This window comes from Microtus oregoni, unplaced genomic scaffold (genome assembly GCF_018167655.1).
Source record: "Microtus oregoni isolate MIOR12 unplaced genomic scaffold, Mior012 000020F_ref0000438, whole genome shotgun sequence".
Taxonomy (NCBI): domain Eukaryota; kingdom Metazoa; phylum Chordata; class Mammalia; order Rodentia; family Cricetidae; genus Microtus; species Microtus oregoni.
The window spans coordinates 25,770,812-25,786,376 of record NW_024543079.1 but is presented as its reverse complement, the minus strand read 5'-3'; the positions used below and the strand labels follow the sequence as shown (position 1 = coordinate 25,786,376).

General features: G+C 40.1%; 1 protein-coding gene across 4 annotated transcripts in view; it reads left to right on the top strand.

Moving 5' to 3' along the window:
• Macrod2 (mono-ADP ribosylhydrolase 2) overlaps positions 1-15,565 on the top strand; it is a 1,907,927-nt gene that overhangs the window by 1,890,636 nt on the left and 1,726 nt on the right. For all 4 annotated transcript variants that reach the window (XM_041670251.1, XM_041670250.1, XM_041670249.1 and 1 more), the window contains exons 17-18: positions 4,407-4,484; positions 12,232-12,299. In XM_041670251.1, the coding sequence (XP_041526185.1) occupies positions 4,407-4,484; positions 12,232-12,299 (146 nt within the window). The remainder of the gene's footprint in view (positions 1-4,406; positions 4,485-12,231; positions 12,300-15,565) is intronic.

The window sequence follows — 15,565 nt, the reverse complement described above, 5'->3', positions numbered from 1 at the left end:
TCCCAGTCCAACCTCCTCGCCATCCACCTTTTCTCCTTTTTCTACAGAAAGGGGCAGGCCTCCCATGTATATCAGCCAGTCATGGTTTATCAAGTATCTCCTCTGCTATTAAGGCTGGAAGAGGCAACCCAGTAGGTGGGAAGGGACCCCAAAACAGGTAACAGAGTCAGAAACAGCCCCTACGTCCACTGTTAGGAGTCCCACAAGAAGACCAAGCTTTCCAAGTGTAACATGTGCAGAGGGCCTAGGTCAGTCCCATGCAAACTTTCTGGTTGGCGTTTCAGTCTCTCTGAGTCCCTATGAGCATATGAGCCCAAGGTAGTTGATTGTGTTGGTTTTCTTTGTCTCTTGCCCCCTCTGGTTCCCATACTCCTCCTCACCTCTTTTCAGCAGGATTCCCTGAGGTTCGCCTAATCTTTGGCTGTAGGTCTCTGCATCTGTTTCTATCAGTTGCTGGGTGAGGACTCTCTGATGACAACTGGACTAGGCAACAATCTATGAGTATAGCAAAATTCACTAGGAGTCATTTCATTGACATTTATTGATTTATTTATTGCCGTTCATGTGTGGTTCTATCCTAGGTGTCTGGGTTGTCCTGCCTCTGGGTCCTTACCCTACAGGCAATGTCAGAGGTGGGCTCCCTCTCATGGTATGGGTCTCAAGCTAGTCTAGTCATTAGTTGGCAACTGCCATAATTTCTGTCCCACCTTTATTCCCAGCATATCTTGTAGGCAGGGCACATTGCAGGTCAAACATTTGGTCAAAGGTTCCATTGCACTAGGTTCTAGGTCATCTCAGAGATACCCCTGATTCCAGTTGTCTTTCCTAGTACTCTCTCCCTCCGTGCTCCCCAAACCTGACCCCTCCTGTTCCCATGCCCTCCCCACTCCCATTCAGTCCCCCCATTCACCTGTGATATCTATTCTATTTCCCCTTCACAGTGAGATTCCTGTATCTCCCCTGCCCTTTAGCCCTCCTTGTTACCTCGCCCCCCTAAGTCTGTGGGTTATAGCTTGATTCTCATTTACTTAATAGCTAATATCCACATATACGTGAGTACATACTTCAACAACCTCCATAAAATTGGAAAATCTAAAAGAAATGGATAACTTCCTTGATATAGACCAGTTACCAATGTTAAATCAAGATCAGATAAACAAATAGACATATAACCCCTAAAGAAATAAAAGCAGTCATCTTAAAAAATAAATAAATAAAAAGCCCAGAGCTAGATTTTTTTTAGGACAGATTCTACCAGACTTTCATAGAAGAGCTAATACCAATACTCAAATTATTCCACAAAATAGAAACAGAAGAAACAGTCATTCTATAAAGCTACAGTTACCCTGATACCCAAAGCACACAAAGACCCTACAAAGAGAATTACAGACCAATTTCCCTTAAGAACAATGATGAAAAAATATTAATAAAAAATAATTGAAAACTGAATTCAAAAACACATTGGAAAGATCATCCACTATGATCAAGTGGGCTTCATACCAGAGATGCAAGGATGGATAACAAAAGTTGTTAATGTAATCCACCATATAAACAAATGAAAGAAAAAAAATGACATGATCATCTCATTAGATGCTGAAAAAGCCTTTGACAAAATCCAATACCCCTTCACAATAAAAGTCTTGGAGAGATCATGGATGTAAAGCACACATAAACATAATAAAGGTAATATACAGCAAGCCAATAGCCAAAATCAAATTAAATAAAGAGAAACTTTAAGCAAGTCTACTAAAATCAGGAACAAGACAAATTGTCCAGTCTCTCCATATCTATCCAATAATACTTGAGGTTCTAGCTAGAGCAATAAGACAACTAAAGGAGATTAAGTGAATACAAAGTGAAAAGGAAGAAGTCAAAATATCTCTATTTACAGATAATATGATAGTATAGATAGGTGACCCAGAATATTCTACCAGGGAGATTCTATAGCTGATAAATACCTTCAGTGAAGTGGCTAGACACAAAATAAACTTTAAAAAAACCTACCAGTATCCCTTCCATATACAAAAGAAATTAGAGAAACAACACCTGTCACAATAGCCACAAATAATATAAAATATATTGATATAACTCTAACCAAGCAAGTAAAAGACCTATATAGCAAGAACTTCAAGTCTTTGAAGAAAGACATGGGAGAAGATATCAGAAGATGGAAAGATCTCCCAAGCTCATGGATTGGTAGGATTAAAAGAGAAGAAAATGACAATCTTACCAAAAGCAATCCTCATCAAAATTCTGACACAATTCTTTACAGAACTTGAAAAAACAACACTTAACTTTATATGTAAAAACAAAACAAAAACAACAACAACTAAGAAAAATGGACAGCTAAAGCAATCCTGTACAATAAATAAACTTCTGGAGTGAAGTGTGATCCTAATTACTCCTAATCAATAAAAATCTGGAGTCAGATATTAGGGTGAAAGCTGAAAGATCAGAGAAGCAGAGCAGCCAGCTACCAGAGACTCTGAATCGTTAGATTGAATGGGGGCAATTCTGTCTCTATGAATTTTCAGACTGAATCTGGGTGGGGGGGGCATCCTGTCTCTACCCACATTATATTGCTGTCTCCACCTCCCTAGTGCTGGAATTAAAGGATGTGCCTCCCTAGTGCTGGCTTCAAAGGTGTGAGTCACCACCAACTGGCTCTGTTTCTCTTTTAGACTGGTTCAATCTTGTGTAGTTCAGGGTGGCCTTAAACTCCCAATCTTCCTGCTTCCTCCTCCCAAGTGCTGGGATTAAAGGTGTGAGCCACCACTGCCTGGCCTCTGTGGTTAACTAGTGGCTAGCTCTGGCCTCTTGTCTCCAGGCAAGCTTTATTCATTCGAACACAAACAAAATATACAACACTCAAGGTATCACCAATCCTGATTCAAGCCCTACTATAGAGTAGAACAATAAAAGCCACATGATATCAGCATAAAAACAGACAGATTTATCAATGGAACCGAATCAAAGACCCAGATGAAAATTCATATATCTATGGACACCTGATTTTTGATAAAGCATCAAGAAATAAACAATGAAAAAAAGAAAGTATCTTCAGACGTCAATGCATAGAGGTTTGCAACCAGATACATACCTGTCACCCTGCCAAACCCCAGTCCAAGTGGATCAAAGACTTCAACATAAAACCAGATACACTAAGCCATATTTCTTGACTGTCAGTACCAGTAAATGGTTCAAGAGTACAGATTATCAGCAAATGTCGTTCCCTCTGCAAGATCAAAAACTGAGCTGCCCCTCTTGCTTTATCCCCACTTGGCACACTGAATCTAACTATTCTCTTCTCAGGCCGTCCTCCTGTCAAACGATTTCACCTTCGCTTTAAAAAGTACAGAAAGAAAACTTTCAAGTGCCTGTATTTGTAAATTCCCAGCATTCTTGTTGGGAAAGCATATTAGGTATTTAAGGTTTGAGAGGTTTTTGTCCTTTTGAATATCTGTAAGGTCAGCAATCCTCTCCTAGCACCAGCTAATGTATCAGCTGGCTGTAATGGCCCACAGCTTTAATGCAATCACTAGGGAGGCAGAGGCAAGAGAAGCTCTGCATTGGAAGACAGCCTGGTCTACAGAATGTGTTCCAGGACAGCTAGGGCTGTACACAGAGAAAGCTTGGGTATCTATCTATCTATCTATCTATCTATCTATCTATCTATCTGGTGTAGGAGGTCCTTCTGTCTATATGTTGCCTTCATTGGTTCTTAACCTCTCTCCCTACTACATCTATCCATTTATTTATTTATTAGTGTGTGGGGTGTGTTTTATAACTTCAACCACAGTGAATGGATGGCCTTCTTTCTAAAGGTCATATAGAAAATGGGACACAACACAAGCCAGCAACAGGCTAGACACTCAGCCCTCAGCGTCTTAGAAGGTCCCCTAGGGAGGCAGCTGTGTTGCTCTTCTGTAGTTTAACAAGAAAACCCTTTTGGTGAAGAGAAGGGACCTTGCAGCTTTCAGGCATGCCTTAGGCAAAATCAGGCCTTTTTTCATCATGGTTTTGTTTTTTTTAAAGATTTGTCTCTCTCTATTTCTATCGATTTATCTATCTATCTATCTATCTACCTTTCTCCCCCACAACACCTCCTCTTTCCCTAAATTTAAACTGCACACTGTGTTGATTAAAACATATCTTTCTTTTTATCCTACTAGATTTCTAATTTGAGAAACTATTTATGTATGTGATTATCTCAAAAATGAAAGAGAACTTAGGAGAAAACATCAATCATCTCGACCCACAACTTCCTCCTCTAACCCACCCTGCAGAAGAAGTTAAATTCCTAGAGTATTTTTCAATTTAAGAGAACAGTGGAGGGCGAGAGCAGATTGGCAGCTGGGCTGTGCTGATTCTCTAGTAACCAGGGCTCTCTGCTTTCCTTCCTTCAGCTCAAGACGAGGATGCATCTTCTGTGTTTGCAAAAAGTCAAGGTTCCAGCGACACAGAAACCACTACAGGTCCTGATGGTGAGTGAGTCTGAGCTACCGGTGCTCAGCTATGAATCTGTGGTATTTTGTGCACATGTAAATCTAGGATTATGGGAACTATCAGATCAAGGAATCGATGTATTTGGTTAGAACAAAAGTAAATTTCAAAAGCCAAAAGTGTGCTTATGTGTGTGCATATGAAGAAATTCTGTTTTAAGATAACACACGTGGTTTATGGCTTAAACATTCCTCATTATATTGAGGTCACAGTGAGTCATTCAAAGTCAAACTGAAATCTGCCTGGCCTGCTGTTATCCCTGCTGTGATCCCTCCAGTGAGCTTGGGCTAAAATTCTTCTCATACACTCCACTGTTTGACCTCTGATGTTTTGACTAAATACACAAGGACTCTTTCAGAGCACCTTAAACATAAACCCACTTAACTTTAGATGCCTTTTAATCAGATTCATATAAAGATCCCAGAACCATGAACTTATTAACATCCCCTCCCCTACACATCCTTGCTGAGAAGACTCTGAAATGCCATTATTTGCATTAGAAAAATACCTGTTTCTGCAGACATGATTCTGCTGGGTCACGGGGGTTTTTGTTTTAAATATTATAATAAAGAGTCTTTTCGGTTTGATTAGAGAGGTGTGCTGAGTGGGATTTAGATGAATTATCCTTTAGTAACACCAAGTACTTGCTGCTGGAGAAGCCAGGATAGAAGAGCCAGCAGCTACCCACAGCACAAGGGACTTTCCTTACTTCTGTAGACTTCGCAGACCCGGGCCAGTGATCTTGGCAGCTTACTAGATAAAATAAAAGCCAGTGAGTCTGGTTGCCTTGGGACTGGGAAGGGAGAAAAGTCACAGAGGAGATCCCTTAACCCTTCAGCAGCAGCCTATCACAGAGACAAGAAAACTAGAATCCATAGGATATCAACTATGTCAAGTGATACATGTTTACTAATTTTTGGTGATACCTAAAATGATAAAGTTACATTTGTTAATGGTCTGCGCTATAATCTATAGATAAGTCATATAATTTCTAAGTCAGGTTAAGAATATTCATCTCCAGTATTACTCAGTTCTTTCTGGGTAAAACCTCATACTTGTTTTAGCTCTTGGCAATATAATACTACTGTTCTCATCTGCAGACACCCTCCCATGCAATCCTGGACCCCAACTTCTCACTGTAACTCAACAACTATCACCGAGCCCCTCCCGGTGTGCCTGGTCTCTGATCATCACCATCTTCCACTCAGTTTCTGAGAGATGACTAATCACTTGTCTCTCTGTATCTGGCCTACTTCTTTTGATATAATCTCGAGTTCCACGGATGTCACAAATGACAGGATTCGTTCCTGTAATGACAATGAGTATAACTAGTATTCCACCAGCTATGCCACACTTTCTTTATCCACTTAGAAATTCCCAAACATTCATGTCTATTTTTCTGGATATTGTGTTGCTTCTTTCCAATGTACTGACTTTGTTTCCTTCAGGTATATATGCTCAGTAGTTGAATCGCCAGACCATATGGTAGTTTTTTTCTCTCTCTCTGTGTCTTTATGGAACTTTCATACTGTTCTCTATAGTGACTATACTGTTATAAATTTACACTAACAGTCTGCAAGGCTTCCCCAAACCCATGTCAACCTTTATTATTTTCATGGTTTTTGATAACCATAATTTCTACTGCAAGGAAGTGATGTATTTGTGCAATTTTTAATCTTTACTTCAATATTCCTGTTGGCCATTTTTGAGAAATGTCTGCTTAGATTTGTTGCTCATTAATAAAGTAGGTCACATGCTCCCTTGCTAATACATTTCTATAATTCCCTCTATTCTGGCTTTCAACCCTTTTTCAGTGGTGTAGTTTATGGAGATTCTCTCCCATTCAATATAATGGTTCCATCAATTATTATTTTTTTTTTTGCCGCACAAGAACATTTTAGTTTGATGAAATTCCATTTGTCTACTTTAGCTTTTGTTTCCTGTCCTTTTCGTGGTCTGTGCCAAAGATTCTTGCCCTTGCCAAAGTCCTGTAGTGTTTCCCCTGTTTTCCTTCCACAGTTTCATGTCTTCTGTGAGTCTTCAATCTACTTTTAGTTGATGTGAAAGAGGAGTCTAGTTTTACTCTTCTGCATGAGGATATTCAACACATGCTGGCCACGTAGTGAAAAGAGCTGTCCTTTGTCTCACGCATGCTCATAATACCAACTAGACTATCTAGTAACTCACATGTCTGTTTAAGCCCAAACCTTGGTGGTTTGGTCATTCCAGTTTTGAAGTATATTTACCACCTCTTCCTTTGTGTTTCTTGCTCAGGCCCATTTTGGCTATAGGAGAATTTTATAGTTACACATTAAATTATTTCCCACTGTGTGAACAATATCATTAGAATTTTTATATGGATTAAGTTGGGGTAGAACAAACATTTTCTACTTTTTTGTGTTCTCTTTCCTTTCCTTCATCAATGTTTTATAGTTACATTTCCTCCTAGGTATGGGATTGATTTATTTATTTCTATTTAAAACAGGTCACTATGGGCAAAAGCAGTGCTACATATATATTATTGCAGCTTTGCTGAATTTAACTAGCAGTTCTACTAGAGAGAGGTCTTTGACATTTCCTATAAGTAAAATCAAATCATTGGTAAACATGGGCAACTTTTCACTTTAGGGGCCCTTTAGTTTTACTTTTAGCCCAAGTTCTCTGGCTATAATTTATAGAACTCTGCCAAATAAAAGTGGAGAGAGTATGGGACTCTTATTTCACATCTTAAGAAGCTTGTCAGTTGGGTTATTATAATCAATACTTATATGTTATGTTATATTTACACAGTTATATGCCAAACAAAATTGTAATGAAAGAAACTGAAGCCTGGGCAAAGGAAGCAAGGTTAAGGCAAGAAAGGACAGAAGGGAAGGTGCTGGTGGGCAAGGGTCAGATGATTATAGTCACTCAGATGTGTTGATGTGTATAGCTCCCTCCCTGAGTAGAGCTGATTTTTTGAGCCCATGGTCTGCGGACATGACTTGCTCAGGCAGGTGGGGAAACAAAAGAACCATGTGTGGAGGTACCTTGATGTCTCTCACACCCACTGCTGGGCAGCATCCCTTTGTCCCTCCTTCTCTACCACTCAGAGAGAGGCAGGAGGATGGGGCCTACTGTTCAAGTCAGGCTACTTCTGTAGTCTGCCACACAAGTACAAGGTGAATCCCTTCAGGCCCAGCTCTGAGCTGAGAGCTCCCTTCTTCTCATACTTGAGTCCTGAGTGCTCACCGAGCCAGCTGAGAACCTCAGAGAGCAATGTGGTGGTGAGAGAGGGCTGGCATGAGTGAAAGGAAGCTAACTGTGTGTGCTGACTGACAAGAGACCCAGACGGAACCCTCTGAGCAAGAACTTGGGTGGCAGCACTGGCCTAGCAGCTCTCACAGGACATCACATGGGTCTTGTTTCAATATATCCCATAAACAATTTGATTCCTGCATCCATTGGTTATTCAAATGGACATTTTACATGGATTTTTAGAGCTTTCCTTGCTATTGACTTTTTTTGTTTTGTTAAATCCTAAGCAGTATAATTTACAATTAATAAAATATAATGGGCTTTGTTGTATGATCTATCATATTATCTGTCCTGAAGAATGTTCTGGGTATAGGTCAGAAAAATGTGCCTATGGCAAATGGAACACCCTGGGAATGACTGCTGGAGCCTTGGGTCTTGGGTACGATTTAATCCTTTTGTCTGCTTGGGATTTTCTGTCTCTGTGATCTTACCATCACTGCAAATGCAACACAAAAGTCCCCAGCTGCTGTGTTACGAGGCCAGCGATTCACTTCGTGCTACTAAGATCAGCTTTGTATATTTAAAATTTGTTCTCTTGCAGAATTGACCCCTTTGTCATTATAAAACAACCCACCTTACCTCTTTTCACTATTACTAAGTCTTTTTATCTGCTGTATGATAGCTATTTCATGCTTCCTCTTGATCCCCCTGAGCACAGAGTAGTTCCCTCCATCTCTTTGTTCTCAATCTATACATACCTTGAGTGGTGAGTTAAGTTTCTTCAAAGCACTATGTAATTTGGTCACGTGTTTTATCCCAATCAGTAACTGTGACATTTACTTGGAAAATTGATTCATTTATATTCAAGGTAAGGTCTTACTTCAGCCACTGTATAAATCATTTCCTAGCTTTCCTGTACTTCCTTTCTCCCATTCTTCATCTTATAAAGCAAAGGTAATTATTTTCATCACACTTGACACAACACTTATAAAAATGTTTTAAATATATAATATAATATAAAGAAGGGAAAGTACACACTAACAAGGAAATAGTCAAGTATAGTGACACACGCCTGCAGTCTCAGCTCTTTGGAAGTAGAGGCAAGGGGAGTCAGAAGTTCAAGGTCATGCTCAGCTACATAATAAATTTATTCTGTCCTGGACTACATAAGATGCTGCTTTTTAAAATGGGAGAAGAAATGACTGCCTATTGGTAAAGTAAAATTGTGGCAACAGATTGCTGCAACCAGCCCAAGCTATGTTAGATGCCTTAGAAGTCCAGTACTCCGTGTCGTTCCTTTGCATTGGAGATCTTCCAGAGCTCTTAGTAGCCAAACCTGGGAATGAGAGATATTAGCTTTTTCTCAGTTTCAGATTATATCCTGGAACTTGGCCCTGAGCTGCTAAAACCCGTCACTTACTCCTCCTCCCTACCCTCAGTGATATGACCGTATAGCATACTAGGTTCAGTTAGTGCTGAGCAAAGCAGTCCACACTGACTAAGCCGAGATGTGCTTAAGTCTCATGGTAGCAAGGACCTGCACGGTAGCATACATCAAAGAAACACAATTCAGTTGGTATTGGTGTGAGCCAAAAAACCAGGCACAGTCTATTCCTGGTGCCAGGACAAGGCTGGAACTCTGTGAACTGGCTTGTTAAAGCTGCATTACCTGAGATCTGAGATAAATGTTAGAGACAGTCCCTTGGCTAGCAAGGCTGGCACCAAGCTGGGTCACATACAGAGAGATTTTCCTAGTCACAGGAAGGGAGCATCTCTGCTATAGACTGCCAAAGCTGGACCCAATGCAGACCCAAAATGGAGTCTATTCTTGGAACCCACAGCTCTCTGTCTGTTGTTAGAGCTAATCTAAAGGCTTTGAGCTGTGGCCAAAAAACAAGATCTTCCCTTTCTCCTAGGTCCTGGGCCAAAGTATAGCAGGCGTGATCACAGGATCCAGACAAATCCTGATGCTAGCTTGCTTTCATACCTGTCTTCCCAGCAGGGAGAGTTCTGTTTTCCACTCTGCTACCATAGAATTAAGGAGGCATTGTAGAGGTAGTTAGCTACCAAGTCTAATGTAGTTGTAGTGATTCAGGCCCTGAGCCTACCTGGTCCCATGAGACGGGGCAGGGTGGGGCACAGGGCTTTCTCCCGCACCAGATTTCTCTGTGGCTAGCTGTGTTCTGTTTCACATTTAAGGCTTGGCCTTAATTATACATCCCTCTCATAAGCAAGAAACACCTCCCCATGCAGGGCTCTTTGGAGTGAAGGGAAGGAGGCCAAAAGTAAGTCTTTACCACCTGCCTGTTTCAGTGTACCTTTTCAATTGTTACACTAGACCATGAGAGTGACATCTGTCACCCCATTTGTGAGAGTGGCATCCATTACCCCATTTATTGTCACTGTTGATTCAGCTGATCTGGATAGCCAGGCAGCTGCCCCCTGCTTCCCTCACAGGGCCATGAACTTCCTTCCTGAAGCTGTCTGCTTCCTCATAAGGAAGAACAGTTTTCCATCAAGGGTAGACTACACTCCCCTGCTAGGGCCTCCAAACAAACTCATTCTGTTAAAGCGGGCGCCATGGTCTTTCAGCGGATCTACTGTTCCTGTAAATCTAGTTAATGAGCTTGTGATCAGCTCCACATTTTTCCACCTTTGATGGGGTAAAAAGGAAAAGTAAATTACCTTGAGTCGACAATCACTTCAGAAATAAATCAGCCATCATGGGGAGTAACACGGTTGTGTACAGGATAGAGCAGGCTTTTCTCCACCCCATAGGTTGGCCATCACCTGAACTGCCCCCCTTAACTCTAAGACTTCTACTCACGAGCATTCCTGACCCAGGAGATGCTCCAACCCACCTCCAAAACCATGGACATGTTTCCTTACTACTTGTTCCCAAAGTAAGCTCTGAGGATGTCCAGCCTATGTGTTGCACCAGTGTGTAAAATGCTGAGTTTCACCCGAGATACTGTGGAGACCTCAGCAAGAACTTCTTTAATATCATTTAACATTACTTTTCCACAGAGTTATTTTATCATGGAACACTTTTTATAGAACATGTATTAATAGGCTGGAGGCCTTAGAGTCTTTTGACTAGAGGCAGGAACAGAAAACGAGTGTTTCTTCCGTGCTTAACCCTGTACACTCCACTCTGAGAGGGAATCCCGTGTGCCAAGCTGAACAGTGCACAAATACTTCTTTGGCTGAGAGAACTGTTTCATCTGGTGAGTTCACTGGTGGAATTTGAAACGAGATCACAAATAATTAAGAAAATGGTGCGGGTCTCAGGTAAGGGAAGAGAGACCAGTGTTTTAAGCCTGTAACCCTGGGAGAGATCTTGGCCATCCAAGGGCATTTCTCTTCCAAGTATCTCTGTAATATGGGACCAGCATCCACCATTACTCCATTCTTTTACTCGTTTATGTTCTAAAAGCAAAACAAAGAACTTAGATTGTCGGTTTTGTGCAAGTAAATGAAAACTTCCCAAATAAAAATAACTAGAGGTTAGAACAGTGATGGTGTTGGTGGGTACTGTCTGTGCTTGGCAGGTAAGCGGGATATGTGTAGTTAAACATGCCATATTTGAAGGCGGTTGACATAAGAAAGATCACTAGGAGCTGGGTGTATTTCTTGGTTCTTACAAATTGAAAACTGATGACCACTGGCACTGGTCCTGGACATTTTGCTAGAGGTTATGTTTTCTGGCCAGGGATTTGAAATCAGAATTTTACTGTTGTAATTATCTGTCATTGTCTGTTTCACGTGTGTGTTGCTAGGAAATCTACTCATGACTCCAGCATTCAAGGCAAGCATTCTACCAACTGAGCTATATTCCCAGTCTCCCACTGTCCATTTCTATATTTATTTTCTTAGCTTACAATATGGGCTTTGGATAGTGAAAATCTCATTAAACTTGCTGACCCTTGGAAATTTCCAGAGTGGCTGCTTTGGGCCACTTCTGGAGAAAGGCAGTAATTATGCATTCTATTTTTATGCAAATGCTCACATAGACTGAATACAATCAAGTAAAAGGCACATGTGTGGCTTGTCTATCTCGTGGCATCTATTGGCTGCTGTACCCATTGGCAATTTGCAGGAACTGTTTTGAATTCTGAAATTGAAAACACAGTGAACTAAACAGGTCTTTCGACATTGCCATTACGGAGGGGACCCTGCACCTCTCTGCATGTCAATGCTCCGCTTTTCTTTGTTTTCTCTTTATTTTCCTTAGATGTGTATTAAGGCCTTTGAATTTATTTATTTAAGGATGGTAATAAATACACGCAGCCTGCCAAACCACAAATCTTGCATGAAATGACAGCTCAGCTGAGAGGAGAGTGAATCCTAACCTCCTGGTCCCCGTTGTCATGAATAAATGAGAACAGAAAAGGCATAGACAGGAGATGGGAACGATTTCAAACCGGAGTGGCCGTTTTCGTGCATTTAAGAGTTTAGGTTTGATAATGATTGCACGTTTTCTGCTTACAGTTGAAATGAACAGCCAGGACGACAATGTAAATGAGCCAAGAGCGTGTCAGCAAGAAGATTTCCAATAGGTAAGCTGCCCCCATGGAGGGATTTTTTCGGTTCATGAGCCAGCCATAAGGAATAGTTTGCAAAGGGCGTGTTGTATTTCTCTTTGCTTTGTCAAGTCCTGGAGTGTAGTTCGAACTAAACTTTGGAGATTTGTAAAACAATACAGAGTGAAAAAGTAAGATTACTCCTAGAAACTTGCCATCTTTAGCAAAACGAACAAACAAAAAAGGATAAGCTGTGGTATACTTAAATCGTGGAGCACCTTAGATTTCCTCACTTTGACTGAAAGAATAGCGTTTTCCCATTTGTCTTACTGTTCGCCTGCCAGAGTGATCAAATTACTTCAGTGACTTGAGCTGATTCCAGAAGCATCTCTTTTCCACAATCGTCATACTGTGTTGTTTTTTTAAGTGTAACACTAAATTTTTAACCAAGAGAATGTATAAAGACATATAAATACATGTTGACAGTAAAGTAGGTGCCTAAGAAAGCATACTAACTCCTGAGGACACACACATCTGTACAGACAGACATAGCTGGAGTCCATTGAACCCAAGGCAACACCCAGGAAAATAAAATTGGTAACAAGACCACATAGTCTACATCATATCTAGAGTGATAAGCAATCGATCAGCCTTTCCCATCCCTGGAGAGGGCTGTGGAAAAGTCAGAATAGGCTGAAATAAAGAAGTTAGCCTTACTATTAACTGAATGTTTAAAAACACCAAAGAAGAATGAATTGGGAATGAATGTAGAACATAGATAGTGCCTTGGTTGCCCTCTTCACTCCCCGGTCCTCTTGATCTCTTCACCCTGCCACAAGGCTACCTTGCACCATGCGTGTGCCCCAGCATCACAGTGGAATGAAGGCTCAGACCGTAGGAGAGAACATGTCTATCCTTTTCATGACAATCATGAACTTCATGGGACCAGAAAGCTAATACCATTTGTATAACAGGAAATTGTTTTTTAAAATACACATTCATATATACATTAGCTCATAAACATTTTAACCTTACCCATGTATATGAAATATCCTGTGAAGTTATAGGAATTAATAGCTATGAAGTTACCATTGAAAGTAATGAACTGAGACAAAATTTAAACAGTTTATACTCTTCCTCAGTGTTTCCTGGTCTTTTATTCTTTAGCTGCCAAAAAACTACAACTTTTGGATTTTTTTTTCTATTAATTTCCTATGTAATTAGTATCCAGATAAAGTGCTAGTATAGATCTATTTTCCTTAACCAAAGGATGCATGGAGGTTTGAGTTCTTCCAACTCCAAATTCTTTAATGATTAGAGCATGCAGCAATTGAATCTGTGAACATAGTTGCCACCATTTCTTTCTCATCTGCTTTTAAATAGCTCAAGCACTGCTCCTGGCAAGTATAATGGTGCTATTCTGTGTTCATACAGATCTCAAATATTATCCTTTAAAATGACTCGTCGGCCACTAATTAATTAATGAACTAATCAATCCAGGCATCATCTACTCTGACTTCTCTTTAAAGTGATAAGGGAACTGAGACCAGTACAAGCTTGTTAGGTTGCCTGATTTCACTTCACTGGTTTTCTGAACTTTATCCCATTTGTATTTAATGCATACCAAATAACTCCTTGTTATCCTTAAGTAATGCAAGATGACAATTACAAAACATACGAAGGGTTTTGATAATCTAGAGGTAATTTAAGTTACACAGAAGGATGTGCATAACTTTTATGAACACACCATACTGCTTTACATGTGATACTTGGACACGCATAGCTTTAACTATCCTTCGGGATAGCTGCAATCTACCATGGATACTGTTTCTAACTTTCATTTCAAGTTCCCCACATCTTCACAGCCTTCTGCACTTTGTGATGTCACATTTTTCTTCTTTCAGCAGAATCATGGATTAGACCCTGTTCTTATACATCCCTGTAATAGTTTATTTACTCTCTATAGGAATTAATTATTAATTACACCAAACATATGCTAATGTACACTACTATTGGGGTTAGGGGTTGCATATAGCTGTTACCCACTGTTCCTCATCAGACTTAGTATGATGTACATTAATACTGAAATATCTCCTTTACAAAGTTAATATAATCATCTGGTACAAAAAATGTGGATTAACTGGAACTCCTACAGAGGGTTAGTTGGCATAAAAAATGTTATAACCTTGCGTTTTCAATTACTCTGACCAAAATCAATGTATAAGGTAGAAAGGCTCATTTGGACTCATGCTTGAGCAATGGTAGGCACATCAAGACAGGGAACAGATTATTTAAGTTTCAACCAAACCTTTAAGGTCATACTCACAATGACTATGTGTCCACAAAAATCTTTAAAAAAACTGAAGCCAATTCTTTCAAAACTATTATACTTAGATGAAGAAGGTAAAAAGTCCAATGAATTTAGCATAAAAAATGACCATTTAACATTATCAAACTTAATTTTATCCCAGGAATGCAAGGATGGTTTGATACATGCAAATCAATAAATGTAATGACATTAAATAGTTTGGAAGATAGAAATCATATGATCATTTCAACATATTGAATTCTATATGTTTTAGCAACACTTCATGAACCCTCTGTTCTTATCACAAATATTACACCTTCAGAAAACAGTCATGGCCAGCATTATACCGAATGTGGAAAAAATGAAGCACATCATCTAAGCCCAGTATATCACCACTTTTCAACAACTGGGACAAAATGCCTGTTAGAAACAATGTAAAGAAAACAGTATTAGGCTGTAGCAGCCCAGTTTTTGATGATGACAGGAGCTTATAAAATGACCTTCTCATAAACGGGAGCATCAGGAAGCAGGGCATTGGACCAGAATTGGGAATGAGTACAAACTTGGATGAGCTGCTTCCAAACAGATAAGCCTGACTGGCAATGGTTCCACAACACCCCAAACTAGTTTCAGAAACCAGGTATTCAAGGACCTTAACCCCGTGATGAACCTTTCACCTGCAAACCACAGCAAACCACTAAGAGGACAAGCATTCATCATCACTCTGTACTAACAATGGGTACTATGATTGACTGTGTCCTTTCTTAAACTGCTGCATAGAAAAAGTTCTTCCTCCTTTACATTGCTTCTAGCTCAGCATTTAGTCACAGCAATGAGAAAAGCAACTAGTAGAAAACCTAAGTTTCTTCACAAAGCTGGAACAACAGCAATGAAAACCTAACCATATGAAAACAGAAAACAATAACAAAAATGTAATCCAGAGGAAGAAAAAATCCAGGTTAGAGGTATGGCAGTCTTTGCAAAGTCAGAATCC